Source organism: Bubalus bubalis, chromosome 19 (genome assembly GCF_019923935.1).
Source record: "Bubalus bubalis isolate 160015118507 breed Murrah chromosome 19, NDDB_SH_1, whole genome shotgun sequence".
Taxonomy (NCBI): domain Eukaryota; kingdom Metazoa; phylum Chordata; class Mammalia; order Artiodactyla; family Bovidae; genus Bubalus; species Bubalus bubalis.
This window is the reverse complement of record NC_059175.1, coordinates 59,306,773-59,328,357: the sequence shown is the minus strand read 5'-3', so window position 1 is coordinate 59,328,357 and position 21,585 is coordinate 59,306,773. Positions and strand designations below refer to the sequence as shown.

General features: G+C 41.4%; 1 protein-coding gene across 1 annotated transcript in view; it reads right to left on the bottom strand.

Moving 5' to 3' along the window:
* The window catches only part of DNAH5 (dynein axonemal heavy chain 5), a 336,311-nt gene that overhangs the window by 14,083 nt on the left and 300,643 nt on the right, over nucleotides 1-21,585 (bottom strand). The window contains exons 72-78 of the mRNA XM_045163647.1: nucleotides 19,203-19,422; nucleotides 17,151-17,356; nucleotides 15,225-15,428; nucleotides 12,253-12,468; nucleotides 8,229-8,441; nucleotides 3,442-3,594; nucleotides 2,418-2,649 (exon numbers count right to left, since the gene is read on the bottom strand). Of these exons, the coding sequence (XP_045019582.1) occupies nucleotides 2,418-2,649; nucleotides 3,442-3,594; nucleotides 8,229-8,441; nucleotides 12,253-12,468; nucleotides 15,225-15,428; nucleotides 17,151-17,356; nucleotides 19,203-19,422 (1,444 nt within the window). The remainder of the gene's footprint in view (nucleotides 1-2,417; nucleotides 2,650-3,441; nucleotides 3,595-8,228; nucleotides 8,442-12,252; nucleotides 12,469-15,224; nucleotides 15,429-17,150; nucleotides 17,357-19,202; nucleotides 19,423-21,585) is intronic.

Below are 21,585 nucleotides of genomic sequence, written 5' to 3'. Positions count from 1 at the left end.
ACACATGTGGTTTCTCCATAAGGTACATCACAGCCTTCTAGTGCTCAGGAACAGCAGACAGCACTTCAACACTACACTCGAGGGCCATTTTCAACAATGAAAAATAGAAAAATATGAAAAGCATAGCACTAAATAGACCACAGAAAGGGCACTTGTTTACAGTCCGAGCTGAAACAAGGAGCAGAGCACAGGCTTGTTCCACCTAAGCTGGAAACACACGTCAGGAGGGTCAGATTTTTCACTGCTTTGTACATGTCTGGGAAAAGTCATGAAAGTGCCACAGGCATTAACCTTAGGGTCACAAATAAATTTTAAGAGTGTAGGTGAATTCATACAGAATCCTTGAATAGCAATGACTATATCTGCCTCTTTTCCAGTTACCCATCCCTCCTTGAGACTGAGCTCCATGCAAATGGGGGTTCTGCATGGTCTTTCCTCACTGTTGCATCCCCAGCAATAGAGCAGTGTATGTCAGATGGTTGATACCTTGGCTGACTCAGTGAGCTAGAGCTCTTTCCCTCTGCCAGAAAAGTCTGACTCTAACACCCTCTCATTCTCATCCTCCAAAACGCATCTCAAAAGCAGCCTCCACCTCCTACCAGGCTTAGTTATGTTTTCCTTCTAGCATCCCCGAACATCCTAAGAGCATCTCTATCATGTGCATCTGTTAGTCTCGCAGTTGTGTCCGGCTCTCTGTGATCCCATGGACTGTTGCCAGACTCCTTTGTCCACGGGATTCCCCAGGCAAGAATACTGGAGTGGGTTGCCATTTCCTTCTCTGGAGATCTTTCCAACCGGCAGATGGAACCCAGGTCTCTGGCATTGCAGGCAGATTCTTAACCACTGAGCCACCAGGGATCTCTATCATAACATGCATCAAATTCTATTTAAATTATTTGTTTACTTACCAGTCTCCTTCACTAGGCTGTGAGTCCCTTCTGGGCATGATCTGGTTCATAACTACCTTTATCCCTTGCAGGTAAGGTTGTATCTGGTTTGTACTAGGCATTTAGCAAACATTTGCTTAAAAAACAAATATTCAAAGCTTATACATATGTTTACAAGTGTGATATTTATCTAAGGGATAAATATACTAAAAATTATCCTTTAAAGAGAGATTTTTGTCTCTTCTTTGTTTAAAGAAAAATCTTCGTGCTTCGATTATAAAATTACAACTTCCGTAGGATCTACTATCGTGGCTACCTCATGAATTTATGGCTTATAATGATCATCTCACCATGTATATCAAATCAACATGTTATACACCTTGGCCAGTCGCTTCAGTCATGTCTGACTCTTTGTAACCCTATGGACTGTAACCCACAGGCTGCTCTATCCATGGGATTCTCCAGGCAAGAATACTGGAGTAGGTTGCCATTTCCTTTTCCAAGGATGTTATACACCTTAAACATGTGCAATTTTATTTTAAAAGGAATATAATTTTTTAAAGTGAAATGAACAGCATCTCCTCATATTGTGAATAGTGGTTATCCCTGAGGAGACGTTAGCTGAGTGAAATGCAAAACCCTCTAGAAAACATCAAACCAACAATGGAAAATAGTTCAGGTGTTTTTAGACTTGTCAAACAGAGCTTTGATAACTCTGTCAAAGGATTCTGCTTTGACATGTGCAGTTCATAAAAGTGTTGTCACATTCATAGGCTGCAATGTGAACTCAGCATTTTACCATAAGCTACTGAATTAAGCCAATGTCCCTGAATTCAATCTGGACTTCACAGCCTGGCTTAAATCTCCAAGCTGGAGGAGTCATGACTTCCTGGAGCCCTGTGCAGTCCCACCTGGAAAGGCTTCTTTCCTACTTTCCATGTCTTGCCCACCTCATCATTCAAGCCCCATCCATTCTTCCAAGCCCCTCCAGGTCCACCTGCTCCCAAGATCCAGTCCCCGACAGTTTCATCCCAGTCTTATCTCACCCTCCTTTCTCACCACTTAGTAACTATTCCAAATACTTGCTTCTTATCTCATTAGCTAATGCTCCGTGAGTATCCTTACACATTTTATCTGCTTTATTAGATGGGCAAGAACTATCTAGAACCATTGCCTCCCAGCAGCACTCAAGGAAGAGCCCAGAAGTCAGTAAGTACTCGTTAAACACAGGTGTGAATATGAAGCTACTTGAAAACAGAGTATAATCCTTATCTGCTGCTGCTGCTGCTAAGTGGCTTCAGTCTTGTCCGACTCTGTGCAACCCCATAGATGGCAGCTCACCAGGCTCCCCTGTCCCTGGGATTCTCCAGGCAGGAACACTGTAGTGGGTTGCCATTTCCTTCTCCAATGCATGAATGTGAAAAGTGAAAGTGAAGTCGCTCACATGATAAGAAAAATAATGAGATCCTATATTTATAACATCACCCAACCCCATCGTACCAACCGTCCCTGAAGGCACAGACAACTTACCGTTATTTTCAGCATAAATCCTTACAACAGGCATTAACTCAAAGAGCACTTTGGGCTTGGACTCGATAAGTTTCATATTCCTCCTGTCCCAGCCAGCACCTTCAAGATACAAGCCGTAGACATAGACACCCTCCGTGGGAGGGGCAGAAATGTCATCCTTCATCCACTTGGTGACTTCATTGCAAAGCACCATATTGTCCAGAGCCCAGCCTTTGTTGGCCCGAGTTATTTCCTATGCGGGGAAAGAGCAAAAGAAAGGATGACACCAGCAACTAGAGGGTTGTCTTAAAGAGCATAATTGTGGTAACAATGTAGCCCCAGATTCAAAAAAGGTAGGATAGTATTTAAAGGGTTTTAAAAGATCCTCTTATAAGCAATACCCATGTCCTAATTTAACTATATTTGTACTTCAGTGTAATATAAGTTGATGCTTTCAAATGTGGTTGTGGAGAAAACTCTTCAGAGTCCCTTGGACTGCAAGGAGATCCAACCAGTCCATCCCAAAGGAGAACAACCTGATTGTTCATTGGAAGGACTGATGCTGAAGCTTAAACTCCAATACTTTGGCTACCTGATGCGAAGAACTGACTCATTTGAAAAGACCCTGATTCTGGGAAGGACTGAAGGCAGGAGGAGAAGGGGACAACAGAGGATAAGATGGTTGGATGGCATCACTGACTCCATGGACATGAGTTTGAGCAAACACCAGAAGATAATGAAGGAAAGTGCAGCCTGGTGTGCTTCAGTCCATGGGTTTGCAAAATATCGGAGATGACTTCATGACTGAATAACAATTTTAAAAGAAATATAAAATCAAATCTAATATAAAAATAAATATTTTAATATTTAAGCTAGCAGCCTGAGAACAAGTTGCTGGATTTATGTTCAGGACAAAGTTAACTGCTGGTGCCCAAACCAGACAATCATTCTGCCTTATTATAAACTACATATTTAAAACTATAATGAAAGAAGAAAGCCCTCCAGAAACTGTAATAACACAACAGGTAAAAATCAGTGCTATTACCTGTCGCATTGCAGTTAAAAATCCTTGAGGGTTAAAAAAGCCCGTCATCCAGAAGCAGTGAGGTCGGTCATTGAAAACCCAAGAGGTAAACTGGCAATTTCTTTCAATAAGTTCAGTAAACCAGAAACCCAAGGTACTTGAAACCCAGGATGCCTGAAATGCAAACATGAAAACATGAATAAATACAGGTTTAATTCTACTGTGTAACTGACTATATCCACAGGAAAAAAAAAAAGATGAAATATCAATTTCACACTTAGAATTTAGAAGTCCCTAAGGTATAAACACACTAGTAAATTCATGCTCAAAATTCTCCAAGCCAGGCTTCAGCAATATGTGAACCGTGAACTTTCTGATGTTCAAGCTGGTTTTAGAAAAGGCAGAGGAACCAGAGATCAAATTGCCAACATCCGCTGGATCATGGAAAAAGCAAGAGAGTTCCAGAAAAATATCTATTTCTGCTTTATTGACTATGCCAAAGCCTTTGACTGTGTGGATCACAATAAACTGTGGAAAATTCTGAAAGAGATGGGAATACCAGACCACCTGATCTGCCTCTTGAGAAATTTGTATGCAGGTCAGGAAGCAACAGTTAGAACTGGACATGGAACAACAGACTGGTTCCAAATAGGAAAGGGAGTACGTCAAGGCTGTATATTGTCACCCTGTTTATTTAACTTATATGCAGAGTACATCATGAGAAACACTGGACTGGAAGAAACACAAGCTGGAATCAAGATTGCTGGGAGAAATATCAATAACCTCAGCTATGCAGATGACACCACCCTTATGGCAGAAAGTGAAGAGGAACTAAAAAGCCTCTTGATGAAAGTGAAAGTGGAGAGTGAAAAAGTTGGCTTAAAGCTCAATATTCAGAAAATGAAGATCATGGTATCCGGTCCCATCACTTCATGGGAAAAAAATGGGGAAACAGTGGAAACAGTGTCAGACTTTATTTTTTTGGGCTCCAAAATCACTACAGATGGTGACTGCAGCCGTGAAATTAAAAGACGCTTACTCCTTGGAAGGAAAGTTATGACCAACCTAGATAGCATATTCAAAAGCAGAGACATTACTTTGCCAACAAAGGTTCATCTAGTCAAGACTATGGTTTTTCCTGTGGTCATGTATGGATGTGAGAGTTGGACTGTGAAGAAGGTTGAGCGCTGAAGAATTGATGCTTTTGAACTGTGGTGTTGGAGAAGACTCTTGAGAGTCCCTTGGACTGCAAGGAGATCCAACCAGTCCATTCTGAAGGAGATCAGCCCTGGGATTTCTTTGGAAGGAATGATACTAAAGCTGAAACTCCAGTACTTTAGCCACCTCATGCGAAGAGTTGACTCACTGGAAAAGACTCTGATGCTGGGAGGCATTGGGGGCAAGAGGAGAAGGGGACGACAGAGGATGAGATGGCTGGATGGCATCACTGACTCAATGGATGTGAGTCTGGAGGCCTGGCGTGCTGTGATTCATGGGGTTGCCAAGAGTCGGACACGACTGAGCGACTGATCTGATCTGAAGGCATAAATTTCCATAGGGTTCTGACATTTAAGATGTCAAATTATTCTTCCTTTTTAATAATATGAAGTATGTTAGAATCAACTAATCTTCATGTGAATTCCAGATTAACCCAGCTTGGCATGCTGTTCAAAACATCTGCTGTCAATAAAATCTCCTTCCACATATGAATATAGTTATGATCAATTCTGTCATAAAGCAATTAAAACAATTAATTGAATTAAATTTAACAGGCTTCAACTATTTTTCCTTAGGCTATATTTTCAACAGATACATTATAAAACAGAATTTCTATTTATGTAAATGTGCTTATGGCCTTAACAGCACTTTATATTCTGTGAATGACAAATGTAGAAGCCTTTCTCCACTTATTTTTTATGGGGCAAACAACATTTATTTTCTGAAGTTTCTGCCTCTTAGAAGGCATTTTTATATTCTCTGATGAAGGGAATAAAAATGAAAACACAGGTCTCCTTACCACCAACAAATTGATTGCATTCACTGCCTGTAACGTTCTGCCTGAATTCACATGTGGAACTTATGTTATTACAACAGGCATGGAAATGTCATCAACGTTATCAGCAGTCACACTAGAAGGTATCTCCAAATCATATTTTATAACATTTCACTGTAACTGCACTATTTTATGTGTGAATAAATGTGGTGATCAACCTGAATAGATAAAACACTTGAATTTCAACTAGCTTGAGAATTGATATGCCTATTTTACAAGAGACACTGGGATTCCCAAAGACTGTTAATAAGTTGAGTAGAAAAAGGTGCTGTATAAAAGGATTTTAAGTTCCAGGAAGTGGGACTTCCCTGGAAGTCCAGGGGTTAATCCCTAGTCAAGGAACTAATATCCCACATCCAGTGTGGCATGGCCAAAATTTTTTTTTTAAGAGATTCTTAGAGTCCCTTGGATAGCAAGGAGCTCAAACCAGTCAATCCTAAAGGAAATCAACCCTGAATATTCATTGGAAGGACTGATGCTGAAGCTGAAGCTCCAATACTTTAGCCACCTGATGCGAAGAGGTGACTCACTGGAAAAGACCCTGATGCTGGGAAAGATTGAGGGCAGGAGGAGACAGGGATGACAGAGGATGAGATGGTTGGATGGAATGACCAACTCAATGGACATGAGTGTGGGCAAACTCCAGGAGAGGGTCAAGGACAGGGAATCTTGGCATGCTGTAGTCCATGGGGTCTCTAAGAGTTAGACTCAACTTAGTGACCAAACAACAACAAAGTGTAAAATGAGGTAACTCATTCCATCGTATCGTTATAGGTGTGTTAACTGAAAGAGATGTCTTTATACAACATTTGATCTGAAGGCACAGGGACCCATTAATGAAGGGGTATCTTCTGGCAAGGATCCCTGTTCCAGAACTGCAGGTGCTGACCAAGCTGGGTGAGCTGGTCTAGTGGGGAATGAGCCCGCCATGGCCAGGGACCAGGTAGGTCACTAGCAATGAGCAGAGTCGATGCATACAGAAAACTCTCTGGCCTAGGCAATGAATTTTTTGCAGAGGAGGAGAGAAAGGGACCTGGTCAAAGCTGATTCTGAGTTTCTAAGCTGTGTGTCCAGAGGGATGGATGGGATGGTGGTTAATCAAATAAGATGAGAAGACAGTAGACAAGCACCCCCCCATTTACCATATACTGCTTTCTGTCCCATTGCCTTGGAATCTGCCAAAGCCCTGGGTGAGGTATCAGAAGCTCAGCACTAAAGGAGTCTCTCCTGAGAGATTATCAGTTCTAGCCCCATCCTGTCCCACCATCTCATTTACCTGACTCACCTCCAAAAGTTCCACTCACCCAGGACCCAATCTCATCTCTGTAAGTTGCCCACCTTGGATAACCCCCACCTTGCCGTCTCCCAAGTCCTCCCACCGCACACTCAGCACCCTCAGCGCCACGATCAGCCAACTCCTCGACAAGGACACTCAGGTTCTCATTTTACTTCTCCAAGTAGAAAAACATCTCTTCAAACCACATCTATTTATCATACTATTACACATAGAATGGGTAAGCAACAGGGCCCTACTGTATAAGGCCCTGTACAGGGAACTACATTCATCATCCTGTGGCAAACCATGATGGAAAAGAAATTTTTTAAAAACCCACATCCTGGTGTATATATACATACATACATATTCCATACAAAGTGGAATATTACTCAGCCTGGAGGGGAGGGGAGTTTGCGGGAGAATGGATACATGTATTTGCATGTCTGAGTCCCTTTGCTGTTCATCTGAAACTACCACAACATGGTCAACTGGCTATTCTCCAATACAAAATTAAAAGCTTCAAAAATGAGAATAAAGTAAGAAGAATGAAATAATGCCATTTGCGGCAACATGGTTGGACCTAGAGATTATCACACTAAATGAAGAAAGTCAGAAAGAGAAAAACAAATACCATACGCTACCACTTATGTGTGTAATCTAAAATATGACAAATGAACACATCTAAGAAAGAGAAAAACAGACTCACAGACACAGAGAAAAGAAATTGTGGCTACCAAGGAAGGAGATGGGGGAGGAAAGGATTGGGAGACTGAGATTAGCAGATCAAACTATTATATATAAAGTGGATAAAGAGTAAGGTGCAACTGTGCAGCACAGGGAACTAGATTCAGCATCCTGTGATGGGCCGTAATGGAAAGAACATAAAATGGAATGCACATATATAACTGAGCCACCTTGCTGTACATCAGAAATTAACACAACGTGGTGTTAAATCAACTATATTTACATTAAAAAATGTTTAAAAGCCCACATCCATCATTTAGCACAATTAATAATATGCAATCAGTAGAATACTGTTAAATTATTATCTTGCTACCTTGAGAGATATATAGTCAAATATTTACAGAAAAAGCAAGGAAGATGATTTCTCTTTGGAGTGACTTTTGACGTGTGTGTGTGTGTCTAGGAACATCCCCTTCTATAAAACTAACATCACAGATCTGGGAAAACATTTAATCTCCCCTAACCTAAGTTCCTCATCTGTAAAATATGGGTAATAATTTGTAAGATTTACATGAAACAGTGCATACAAATTGCCTAGCAGAGAACCTGAGATGTGGGACACGCTAAATCATTTTCTTCCCTACCTACAATCTAAAAATACAGGGATCTAAGAGGATTAGTCCCTAAGCAAAAGAACACTCTTAAGCACATTATCTGTACATGCTTTCACTTGCCAATTACAATTATTCACAACAATAAAGTGATTAGGCAGGATAAGAGCTGACTTAAACATACTTTCTTCCAATGAGCAGGAATCCTGGCATCAAACATGCAATTCAGAGCATCTCGTAGATTTTCACTCATGATGATGGTGCCATCAATGGCAAGTTTCAGCTCGGTCAGGGTGCTTCGGACCAGGGTGAGTACCCTCTGCATCCTGTCTATCTCCTGTCTGAGGAAAATATTCATTGGCTGGAATGGCCCCATCATCTGCAGCCTCTCCTTCACCTGCCATGGAGACATTAGCACATGAAAAATTATTTGACAGCTACTAATGTTCTATATAAGTTAAATAAGCAGGGTGACAATATACAGCCTTGACATACTCCTTTTCCTATTTGGAACCAGTCTGTTGTTCCATGTCCAGTTCTAACTGTTGCTTCCTGACCTGCATACAGATTTCTCAAGAGGCAGGTCAGGTGGTCTGGTATTCCCATCTCTTTCAGAATTTTCCACAGTTTATTGTGATCCACACAGTCAAAGCTGGAATCAAGATTGCCGGGAGAAATATCAATAACCTCAGATATGCAGATGACACCACCCTTATGGCAGAAAGTGAAGAGGAACTAAAAAGCCTCTTGATGAAAGTGAAAGTGGAGAGTGAAAAAGTTGGCTTAAAGCTCAACGTTCTGAAAACGAAGATCATGGTATCCGGTCCCATCACTTTATGGGAAATAGATGGGGAAACAGTGGAAAGAGTGTCAGACTTTATTTTTCTGAGCTCCAAAATCACTGCAGATGGTGACTGCAGCCATGAAATTAAAAGACGCTTACTCCTTGGAGGGAAAGTTATGACCAACCTAGATAGCATATTCAAAAGCAGAGACATTACTTTGCCAGCAAAGGTCCGTCTAGACAAGGCTATGATTTTTCCTGTGGTCATATATGGATGTGAGAGTTGGACTGTGAAGAAGGCTGAGTGCCAAAGAATTGATGCTTTTGAACTGTGGTGTTGGAGAAGACTCTTGAGAGTCCCTTGGACTGCAAGGAGATCCAACCAGTCCATTCTGAAGGAGATCAGCCCTGGGTGTTCTTTGGAAGGAATGATGCTAAAGCTGAAACTCCAGTACTTTGGCCACCTCATGCAAAGAGTTGACTCATTGGAAAAGACCCTGATGCTGGGAGGGATTGGGGGCAAGAGGAGAAGGTGACGACAGAGGATGAGATGGCTGGATGGCATCACTGGCTCGATGGACGTGAGTCTGAGTGAACTCTGGGAGTTGGTGATGGACAGGGAAGCCTGGCGTGCTGCGATTCATGGGGTCGCCAAGAGTCGGACACAACTGAGCGACTGAACTGAACTGAACTGAATGTTCTATATAGGGCTTCCCTAGTGGCTCAGATGGTAAAGAACCTGCCTGCAATGTAGGATACCTGGGTTTGATCCCTAGGTTGGGAAGATCTCCTGCAGAAGGGAATGGCTACCCACTCCAGTATTCTTGCCTGGAGAATTCCTTAGACAAAGGAGCCTGGTGTCCAGAGGAGCCCAGGACCCATAGAGTCCATGGGCTGGAAAAGAGTCAAACACTCAGCAACTAACACTTTTACTTTTCACTATCCCTGGTGGCTCAGTGGTAAAGAATTCACTGCCAAACAAGAGACGCAGGTTTGATCCCTGGGTCAAGAAGATCCCCTGGAGAGGCAAATGGCAACTCTCTCCAGTATTCTTGCCTGGAGAATTACATGGACCGAGGAGCCTGATGGGCTACAGTCCATGGGCTCACAAAGAGTTAGACAGAACTGAGCATACACACAATGTTATATTGTATACGTGGTATTCTAGGGCTTCTGAAAGGGCCCTAAACTTTACAATTCCATAAATAGTAAGCTTTTTCTTTTTTTTACTGTCAGAAAACAGAGAAAAAATAAAAGAAATATCTGTTAGAGGACCAGCTGATTTTTCATCCCAGGTGAGAGAAGACAGGCAGCCATTAATTCACAGAAGAATATAAAGTCCATGTCCACGAACACACAGTCTTCCAAACAACAACTGCAGTTACTGGGAAACATTCACTCACTGCCAATCTAAGACTTGAAATACACACATGGACACACACAAGCAGATGTGTATGCATATGCAACAATTCTGAAGGTTGTCTCAAAAAGCTAGATTTCTGCTTTTAAAGCTTTTTATTTTTTCCATCAAAGCATTTATCCATCCACTCACCCATTCATTTCTGTCTTGCAAGTATTTATTCAGAGTCTTTTGTGGATCAGATATCATGCCAGGCTTAATTGTTCTATCAGTAATGGCAAGCCACTCCAGTACTCTTGCCTAGAAAATCCCATGGATGGAGGAGGCTGGTAGGCTGCAGTCCATGGGGTCGCTACAAGTCAGACGCGACTGAGCGACTTGACTTTCACTTTTCACTTTCACACAATGGAGAAGGCAATGGCAACCCACTCCAGTGTTCTTGCCTGGAGTATCCCAGGGACGGCAGAGCCTGGTGGGCTGCCATCTATGGGGTCGCACAGAGTCGGACACGACTGAAGTGACTTAGCAGCAGCAGCAGCAAGCAAATTTAGCAAAACGAAGGTGACTCTTCTAAACTGCATACATACCACCACGTTTATTTATGAAAGGAAATGGCAACCCACTCCAGTATTCTTGCCTGGAGACTCCCATGGACAGAGGAGCCTGGCAGGCTACAATCCATGGGGTCGCAAAGAGTCAGACACATCTGTGTGACTACCACCTCGCTTAATATATTTTAGGCACTTTCGTTGCTTTATAAATATTTCAGCCACTGCTAGACATGAATGACTGCTTTCCTGATGCTATAATGAAAGGCGCTTATGAAAGCTGGTTACAGTATTGATTTTCTCCAACCAAGTGATCAGAGTTTCTTCCAGGGGAAATGATTCCCCTGGTGAGAGTTCTTTGAGTTCAGTCTATAGTGAAAAACTAGCAGCCAAAATGGCCTGCTACATGGAAAACAATAGGATGCTAAAGAAACAAAATGCAGAATTCCTTCTGAAAACCAGGTGGAAAGGGCAATATATAAAGCAACTTGGTGCTTCTATGACAGAAATGTCACAAGGTTAGTCCAAGTAATCTCTTAAGACTACAAGGAAAGTAAGCCACTTACTTTTGCTTTTAGCAAAGATTTAAACATGTTTTCAGGGTAAATCTTTCCACAATACATGCTAAAATGTCAAAAAAATTAACCTTCATAACTGTCAGTTTCACTTAGAAGTTACTTGATATTAAAAGGACAAATTGGGGGGACTTCCCTGGTGGTCCAGTGGCTAAGACTCCACCCTTCCAATGCAGGGGACCCAGGTCAGGGAACGAGCTCTCACATCTTGCATGCCACAACTAAGACCCAGCACAGTTAAATAAAATACATTAATTTTAAAAAAAGATAAATCAGTTTTCCCAAAACCCATGTGATGAAGAAGCTGCAGAGTTAATGATATAACTATAGACTTCCTGAAATTAAGAAGGCCTGAATTATTTTTGTAAAATAATCGATGCTTTACTCTAAGAATACATCATTTTCCTTTGAACAAATGACAGTGTGAAGTGCCTCCAGGAGACATTCTAGAAAAATAATCCTAACCCATCAGTACACACTTATAATTTAACTATGAAGATTAACTCTCTCATCAGGTTTATTATTTGTATTTTGAAATGATTACATCAATAGGTTCAAATACTTCTTTTACTGCTTCTTCAAGAAGTGAAGTTTTTAAATAATTTCTTTAATTTCAGAAAAATTATTTTTGCCCTCCTGCCTTCTTCCTCAGTCTTCCCAGGTGGCACAGCGGTAAAGAATCCACCTGCCAAAGCAGGAGATGCAAAGATGTGGGCTCCGTCCCTGGGTCAAAAAGATGCCCTGGAGAAGGAACTAGCAACCAACTCCAGTATTCTTTCCTGGAGAATTCCCATTGACAGAGGAGCCTGGCAGGCTACAGTCCATGGGTCGCAGAGTCAGACACAACTGAGTGACTTAGCGTAGCACTGCTTCCTCACCACCCCCACAACCAACCAACCACACACACCCACAGCTATTCTGTCAGGATGCCATCAACTCACTTCAAAAGCACCATAGTCCGGGGGCAGCTTCTCCAGCATGTCATCAGCCAGCCGGGCCACCATGGCCTCTCGGGTCTCACCCCCTCCGCCAGAGCTGTCTTTGGGCTGGATGCCCAGGATGGTGTCCAGCACGTCCTTGGCCAGCTTGCTCTGGTAGGTGATGTCGGCGTTGGGGTGCAGCCCGAACACCTCGGGACTGTCGTAGGTGGGCAAGCTCTGAACGACAAATACCCGCCGGTGAGCAGAGACTTGCTGACACAAGCACCAGTTAAATTACACGTCTTGGCAAATAGACACGATTTTATTAGGATAAGCATTTCCATGATATGTCTTACTTGTGGCAGGCCACCATCTCAATAATTTCTCTAGGAAAGAAACAAAAGTGGGACTTCCCTGGCAGTCCAGTAGTTAAGAATCTGCCTTCCAATGCAGGGGACATGGGCTCAATCCCTGGTCAGAGAACTGAGATCCCACACACCTCAGGGCAACTAAGCCCATGAGCCACAACTACGAAGCCCGTGTGCTACACTCCTGAGACCAGGCGCTGCAACGGAAGATTCTGAATGCTGCCACAAAGATCTCGCACGCCAAACCTAAGACCCAGTGTGGCCGAATAAATAAATAAATATATTTTTTAAAAATAGAATCAAAAGTTGTCCTGAAAAGAAAGTTAACATAATAAGCCCATGGTTCTTTTAATGTCTGCACTTCAAGCAAATTGATTCAGAGATGCTATCTTATTTTATAATACATTTATAAAATAGAAAGGGAACTATGGAATGGTATTTTGTTTCTTGAAGGTCCCATCTAATTCAAACCAATTGTTTAAATAAATGGTATATAACTGCTGCTGCTGCTAAGTCACTTCAGTCGTGTCCGATTCTTTGCGACCCCATAGATGGCGGCCCACCAGGCTCCGCCGCCCCTGGGATTCTCCAGGCAAGAACACTGGAGTGGGTTGCCATTTCCTTCTCCAATGCATGAAAGTGAAAAGTGAAAGTGAAGTCGCTCAGTCGTGTCTGACCCTCATTGACCCCATGGACTGCAGCCTTCCAGGCTCCTCCGTCCATGGGATTTTCCAAGCAAGAGTCCTGGAGGGGGTTGCCATTGCCTTCTGCGGGTGTATAACTAATTGTTACTAAAAATGACAGTTTTAGCAATTATGGCCTGATAAAACCAGAGGTGGGAAATGTACTCTTCCAAGGAGGAGAGAGACTAGGAAAAGTGAGAAATATTAAAAGAGCAACAAAGTTAGAAAAACATACAGCAAGACACAGTAAGAAGCAGAAAAGTGAAAGCCACTCAGTCGTGTCTGACTATCCAGTCCATGGAATTCTCCAGGCCAGATACTGCAGTGGGTAGCCATTCCTTCTCCAGGGGATCTTTCCAACCCAAGGATGGAACCCAGGTCTACCCCCATTGCAGGCAGATTCTTTATCAGCTGAGCCACCAGGGAAGCCTAAGAATATTGGAGTGGCTAGCCTATCCCTTTTCCAGGGGATCTTCCCAACCCAGGAATCTAACCAGGGTCTCCTGCATTACAGGCAGATTCTTTACCAGCTGAGCTACCCGGGAAGCCCTTAAGAAGCAGAACAGCAGAACTAGCAGATAAATACTACCCCAGCTACTTGAACAAAAGAAAATTTACCTACAATTTGACATATACTTCTATGTGAGAATTGTATACTTAACTTTATTCATGTTTTTCCTCCCTTCTAGTCCATTATTTTATTCCTTTTTACTTAATGCCCTCTTATGAGCGAACCCAAATTCTTATAAAATGAGATGTGTATAAATAAATATATGTGCAGGCATACCCAAATTTGTACCTTCGTATACACTTCTCCTCTTCAGTGCAAATGATTTAAAGACACATATAATACAGTTAAGACAAATATATTTGTAGATTTGAATTAATAAAAGTGTAGGGCTGGTGATATATGGTAACTCATTACATGTATATATCACAGAACCTCTAAATATACTAATAAATTTAGCTCTTTGAGGCTGTTTTGCTTTAGTTGGTTCACCCTGAGATAAATCTGAGAGGCAAAGGAGATCACTAAATAATGATCTAATGAATTCCAGATTCAGAGACAGAAAATGTAGTTACTTGGAAGCACAAATCAAGTTTTTCCCCCCGATTTCCTGGCAAAATCTTATTCCTTCTTGGGCAAGACTTTAAAGTTGGAAGTGATTTTCCTGCCAGGGATATTTAGCAGTCTGGAGACATTTAAGGTTGTTATAATGGGGTAGGAAGTGAAACTGACATCTTGTGGGTAGAGGACAAGGGTGATGTTAGCCGTTCTACATAGGACTGTCCCCCACCCCTGCAAAATGTATTCAGTTCCAAATGTCAATGGTGCCGAAGCTGAGAAACTCAGTCTTAGAGGAACCTCTTATAGAGTGTGTTTCTGAGAATATGCATATGCTGTCCATTAGGTCAGGATTAAGAAACAGATTCATGGAATAAGGTAAATGCTTTGAAACACAAAACAAGATTGAGTATAGGGCATCGAGTATAATGCCCTACACAAAAGAGCATTTGGATCTAAATCTTCCCAATCTGTCATCTCTCCAAAGAATATTCCTCACTGAGGCATTAAAAGAGAAGGAAAGTGGGACTTCCCTGGAGGTCCAGTGGTTAAAACTCCATGATTCCACTGCAAGGGGCATGAGTTCTTGTTGTCCCTGGTCAGGGAACTAAGAGTCCACGTGGACAAAGAGAGAGAGAGAGAAAAGGGAAGCAGAGAACTGATACAAAACAGACATTCAGAACAAATAAACAGCTTAGTCACTAGACGAATATAAACATACGAGGATAACATCTCTGGGACTCAGAACCTTCCACATTCAATATGTACCACCATTAAGATTTCTTTTCAAAGAAGTATGAAGTATAAATAAATACAACAAAAAATCATCTGGCTACAGATATTTGCTCTATGCATAAAATTCTGAAGATGACCAACCTGGATATACTGAAGATAGTTATCCACTGTGCTGCATTTTGGAATATTGTAGCCTTGGTAAAAGCTGAAATCCGGTCCAAACATATTTTCACTGAACCAAACTTTAGCAAGTGTGTTCAATAGTCTCTTGTCATAGTCATCGGTGACTCTGCCTCCATACTGAATCTCTCCTATCATGTAGCGGACAGTGGTCCAGGAGACACCCTGGGAAAAGTTAGAGAATGATGAGGCAGAACTGATGACTGCCTCAGCCCCATTTTCCCTGCCAGGTAACACCTATGTATGCATTCTCATCAATGTCATCCACTCGTGCATTCTTCATTCACTCCTCAGTAATTAAAAAGTGCAGAAAGAAAATTAAATAGGCAAGCATGAGGGGAACTCAAAGCTCATGTTCATGATTTGAAATAGATTCTCTTGGTGGTGCATTCATGTATTTCTTCACTTTGATTTCAACAGGAAAAAATGCTTATTTTTTAAGAATATTGAGGCTATTCCTTAAAAAGCACACATTCAAGAGTATGTGGATAAAGAAGCAGTATGTATGCACAATGGAATATTACTCAGCCACTAAAAGGAACAAAATAAGGTCATCTGTAGAGATGTGGGTGGATCTAAAGTCTGTCATACAGAGTGAACCAAGCCAGAGAAACAGATATCAAATGTTAAGACATTTATGTGGACTCTAGAAAAATGGTACAGATGAACCTTTTTCCAAGGCAGGAATAGAGATGCAGACATAAAGAATGGGCATGTGGACATAACGGGAAAATGGAAGGGTGGGCAAATTGGGAAATTGGGATTGACATATATCCACTGTGTGTGTGTTAGTCACTCAGTCATGTCCAACTCTATGCTACCCCATGGACTGTAGCCCACCAGGCTTCTCTGTCTATGGGATCCTCCAGGCAAGAATACTGGAGTGGATTGCCATGCCCTCCTCCAGGGGATCTTCCCAACCCAGGGATTGAACCCAGATCTCCTGCATTGCAGGTAGACTATCATCTGAGCCACAAGGGAAGCCTCATACATACACTATAACATATAAAATAGAGAGCTAGTGGGAAGCTGGTGAATAGCTCAAGGAGCTCAGCTCGGTGCTCTGTGATGACCTAGAGGGGTAGGATTGGAGTGGGGTAAGGGAAAGGTATAAGAGAGAGGGGATACATTTATGTACATGGCTGATTCACTCCATTGTACAGCAGAAACTAACACAACATTTTAAACCAATTATATTTCAATTTTAAAAAGTCATCTAGACTCTAAATTTTTTGTGTTTTCAGTTCAGTTCAGTCGCTCAGTCATGTCTGACTCTTTGTGACCCCATGAACCGCAGCATGCCAGGCCTCCCTGTCCATCACCAACTCCCTGAGTCCACCCAAACCCATGTCCATCAAGTCGGTGATGCCATCCAACCATCTCATCTTCTGTCGTCCCCTTATTCTCCTGCCCTCAATCTTTCCCAGCATCAGGGTCTCTTCCAATGAGTCAGCTCTTTGCATCAGGTGGCCAAAGTATTGGAGTTTCAGCTTCAACATTAGTCCTTCCAATGAACACCCAAGACTGATCTCCTTTAGGATGGACTGGTTTTAGGATTTTAAAAAACAAGCTTCTTCATCCATTGCTCCCTCCCTCCAATAGATCCTGTTAGGTTGTCTTACTTGTAATGTCAACTTGCCTTGGAGAAATAAAAAGATCATGAAAATGTGTTCATTTTTTCCCTGAAATTAACAGGTTATTGTGACCCAAGTTGCTATGCCTTAAAGAAGATGACTTTGCCAGCACAGAAAATCATCACTCTTACAGGATTTAGCCCATGCTGGGTGGTGGGGTGGGGGGGGGGGGGGCGGTGGGGGAGGAGCTCATGTTAGCTCAAGGATCCAAGCCCCAAATCACCCAAGGCAAAAAGCAGTGTGCCCAAGGTACCTTTTTGAGATCCATGTCATCTAAGTGGTTCTGGATGAACTGCACTGTGGCATTAAAATCGGCTTGGTTAAATTCGTAGGGGATGTTCCAACCCAGGGGCCCGAACTTGCGCCTCTCCTGGACCGTTGAGTGCAGGAAAGCCACGGCATACAGCATGGGCTTCCACTGGGCCACAGCGCTCACATCCAGCAGGTCCTGGCTCACCCCTGTTGAGGTCAGGTGAGGAAAAACTATCATCTCTCAAACACCTTTATTTTCTACCACTTTTACGAGTTATTAATGATTGCTGTAAACTCCTGATATTAAAATTCACTTATCTTGAATCATCTTTATCAAAGTCACATGGAAGTTATAATTTAACTTTTGGGTACCCAGAGGGCATTTCTCTGAAAAATATGCACAGAGATTTGAGGGGAGTGGGGTCTCACTCACATGGATAAAGTTCTTACCAACATAAGAAAAAAGTGGGGCTAAAAATGGTAGCAAAATAAATACTGCTACTATTACTACAATGATGACTAATAACAGACATTATTATTATTATTACTACAAAGAGACTGCAAAGACTGCAAAGACGACTAATAACAGACATTATTATTATTACTACAGAGACTGCAAAGACAAAGGCTGCAAAGACTTCGATATACTCTATTAACAATTTAATATCAATTAGAATAGTGTATACCGTAGCCCATTGCTATTGAGTAGCACAAACCAATAGATATAAAATAAGAAGGATATATTGTATAATATAGAAAGTATAGCCAGTATATTATAATAACTATAAATGGAATATAACCTTTAGAAATTATGAATCATGATATTGTACACTTGTAACTTACATTGTACAGCAACTATACTTCAATTGAAAAGAATAATAAAAAATAATAAAATTAAAAAGAAGCCCTTTGCAACCTGAGTATATTCTCCAAATTGTAATGATGATTATTATACAGATATACATTTGTCACATATACAATTATAAATGTTTTCATTGGCAACCTGTTTTTACAGTCATCATCATTCCACATCTACTCTACTGGCAAAAATGTGAGCCTTGTTAGCAACTCCAAAAAAAATCTCAAATTTCTATATAATAACTATGTTGATTTTTATTAAATACACTATTGTAATTTAAATTTATCATTTTATTATCTCCATTTTAGATACTAGAAAACTGAAACACAGGTTGTTTGAGTGATGAGCTCCCATGAGAATAAAGGTATTTGTTCAGGAAGGACCAGAAGCAGGATTTTTAACTCCAAGCTCACGCTTTTTCTGTGACAGTGAGCTTCAAACAGGAAGCTGTGACACAGTGGGAGTGAATGTATTGGGAACAATCTTGGCTCCAGTTGGGGCAGGAGGGGCGTTTGGGTCTGATTCAGTTGCTGTGGTGGGATTTCTAACTTCGCTCACATCCTGACATCCTTATACATGAGATGAAGGCAGAGGGCATAATTTTAATTCAGCTTCTCGTCTTGGAAGAGGCTACTGCCCTGAGTTAGGTAGGGAGCATGAAGACCGTAAACAGCAACATTATCCATTTTAGATTTAACATAAAAGGGCAGCTGTCTAGCAGAGAAGGTTGTGGTTGTTTAGTAGTTAAGTTGTGTCTGACTCTTTCTGACCCCATGGACTGTAGCCCACCAGGTTCCTATGTTCATGGGATTTCCCAGGCAAGGATACTGGAGTGGTTGCCTTTTCTTTCTCCAGGGGATCTTTCCAACCCTGGCATCAAGCCCATGTCTCCTGCATTGGCAGGAGGATTCTTTACCACTGAGCCAAGTGGGAAACCGACTAGCACAGGCCAAAAAAGAGCGATACTAGGGAAACAGGAAAAACGTAAGGTGGAATCCGAAGCTCTGAGGCCCTAACACGGCCAAGGATACTCCACGTGCAGCAGGACAGAGATGGCTATGCCCTCACCATTATGTTAAATCATAGCACCGCTTGCTATAACTAATCCTATCTAATCCCTTTTCCATAATGTCTTTAAAGAAAACAATGTAAGCATAAGAACGTCTATAAACTTGGAAGGATTTCTCGACTCACCACCATATGTTCTTTTCAGTCCTGCCCGGAGGCCCTGGGGGGGCTCATTGGCAAATTTGATGGACATCTGAAGGAGGGTGATGGGAAACTGCTTGTGAACCTCGGTTGTCATCCACAGGCGGAACGAATCATGTACAAACTCGGTTTCTATAATTATATCCATTAGCTCATCCATGAAATCCAGTCCCAGATGGCAGTTCTGCAGAAGGGCCCATCCTCCCTAAGTCAGCAACAGGAAATGGAAATTAGTCCATTTTGTGTTTCACCCAGAGATTCAAATTAGTACCTTCTTCAGAAATTAAGTAATTAAAACTTAATATTGTAAAGTAAGTAGCCTCCAATTAAAATAAATAAATTTAAATTTTAAAAAAACCACTAACCCCTATAAACTAATCTAAAGAATACAATCAGGTTTCACTGAGATGGGTTACATTTTTTCTTGCTCCGCAAGCGTGTCTGATGGGATGCCATTACTAGATGCCAATGCAGTAATTGGAGTCATGAAAATCACCAAAGTAAAACATAAAAAGAGAGTTTCTAGAATACCAGCAATAGAGTTTATATCCTCTAGAATGTGTAAGCACCTTCTCTGGGGAATCAGACTACTCTAACAACAAGAGTCTTAGAAGATAATAAGTCATATCTCTGATACACTTTATCCTACATGCATAAGAAGATTCCTTGTACAAAGCAACACAGGCAAAAATTTAGGTCATGCAATAATAATTTTGTTGTTGTTTTAGTTGCTAAGTCACGTCTGACTCTTTTGCAACCCTATCAACTATAGCCCGCCAGGCTCCTCTGTCCATGGGATTTCCCAGGCAAGAATACTAGAGTGGGTTGCCTTTTCCTTCTCCAGATCTTCCCAATCCAGGGACCAAACCCAGGTCTCCTAAATTGGAAGGCAGATTCTTGACCACTGAGCCACTAGGGAAGTCCCAACAACAATCATTTAAATATCTAACCCATTGAATAATTTTGCTAAAATCATCTACAATATTCAGATCATAATCTTGAGTTACTTTCTTGACTCTGTAATTTTGAATCATTTTGATTAGATGAGTGTAACCTATTTTTCTTTGCACAACATAAACTAAGTACCAGATCTAAAATCTTAATCAAGTTACATGTAAAACTGACCCCTTTCGAAATGTCACGTATCTGCTTAAATTTTCTTCAGAAGTATATAATGAATAAATATTAAATTTTTTCCTATGAAAATTTAATTGATACTGTTCACAATTCAAAAAAAGGAGAATTAAATATGAAACATAACAACAAAAAGGCTTCAGATGCTCTTTCATCCAGAATACAAGTGCCTCCTGATCTAAGTTTCTTAGTTGAGAATTTTGATGGTCGAACCTTCACCAACAGAAAGGAATCCCTTAGCCAAGTTTGCTTCTTTGGCCTCACTGCTTTCAGTATTAATATTTTGAGTTCTTCTTACTGAGCAGATCTTCCATTTTACTATTCTAGAATAGTTGGTTCATTCTGGCCTAAAACACTATTGTCTCTGACAAGTTTTAAACATGCTAATAATAGTAAGAAATCTTTTTACATTTGCCTAGAAATTAAACTACTAACAGAAAACACAGATAAATTGAAGGCTAAAAATATTCCATTTAAATTCTAATTTAGTTTCTTGAAATTATAATATTAGTTCCACCATTATTTTTTTTATTTTATTTTTAAACTTTACAAAATTGTATTAGTTTTGCCAAATATCAAAATGAATCCGCCACAGTAATGATGCTTTCTAAGGCCCACTGGACTTCACATTCCAGGATGTCTGGCTCTAGATGAGTGACCACACCATCGTGGTTATCTGGGTCATGAAGATCTTTTTTGTACAGTTCTTCTGTGTGTTCTTGCCATCCTCTGCTTCTGTTTGGTCCATACCATTTCTGTCCTTTATTGAGCCCATCTTTGTATGAAATGTTCCCTTGGTATCGCTGATTTTCTTGAGATGAACAATACATCCATGATTCGGAATCCCAGGTCTAGTCCTGGCCTCTCCTTCCTCTTGGCCTCCCCTGACTGCCAACGCTGAATTCCTCCCTCCATTTTCTAAGTACAGCTCTAGCAGAGGGAGGAATTCAGCGTTGGCAGTCAGGGGAGGCCAAGAGGAAGGAGAGGCCAGGACTAGACCTGGGATTCCGAATCATGAATGCATTGTTCATCTCAAGAAAATCAGAGATACCAAGGGAACATTTCATACAAAGATGGGGTCAATAAAGGACAGAAATGGTATGGACCAAACAGAAGCAGAGGATGGCAAGAATACACAGAAGAACTGTACAAAAAAGATCTTCATGACCCAGATAACCACGATGGTGTGGTCACTCATCTAGAGCCAGACATCCTGGAATGTGAAGTCCAGTGG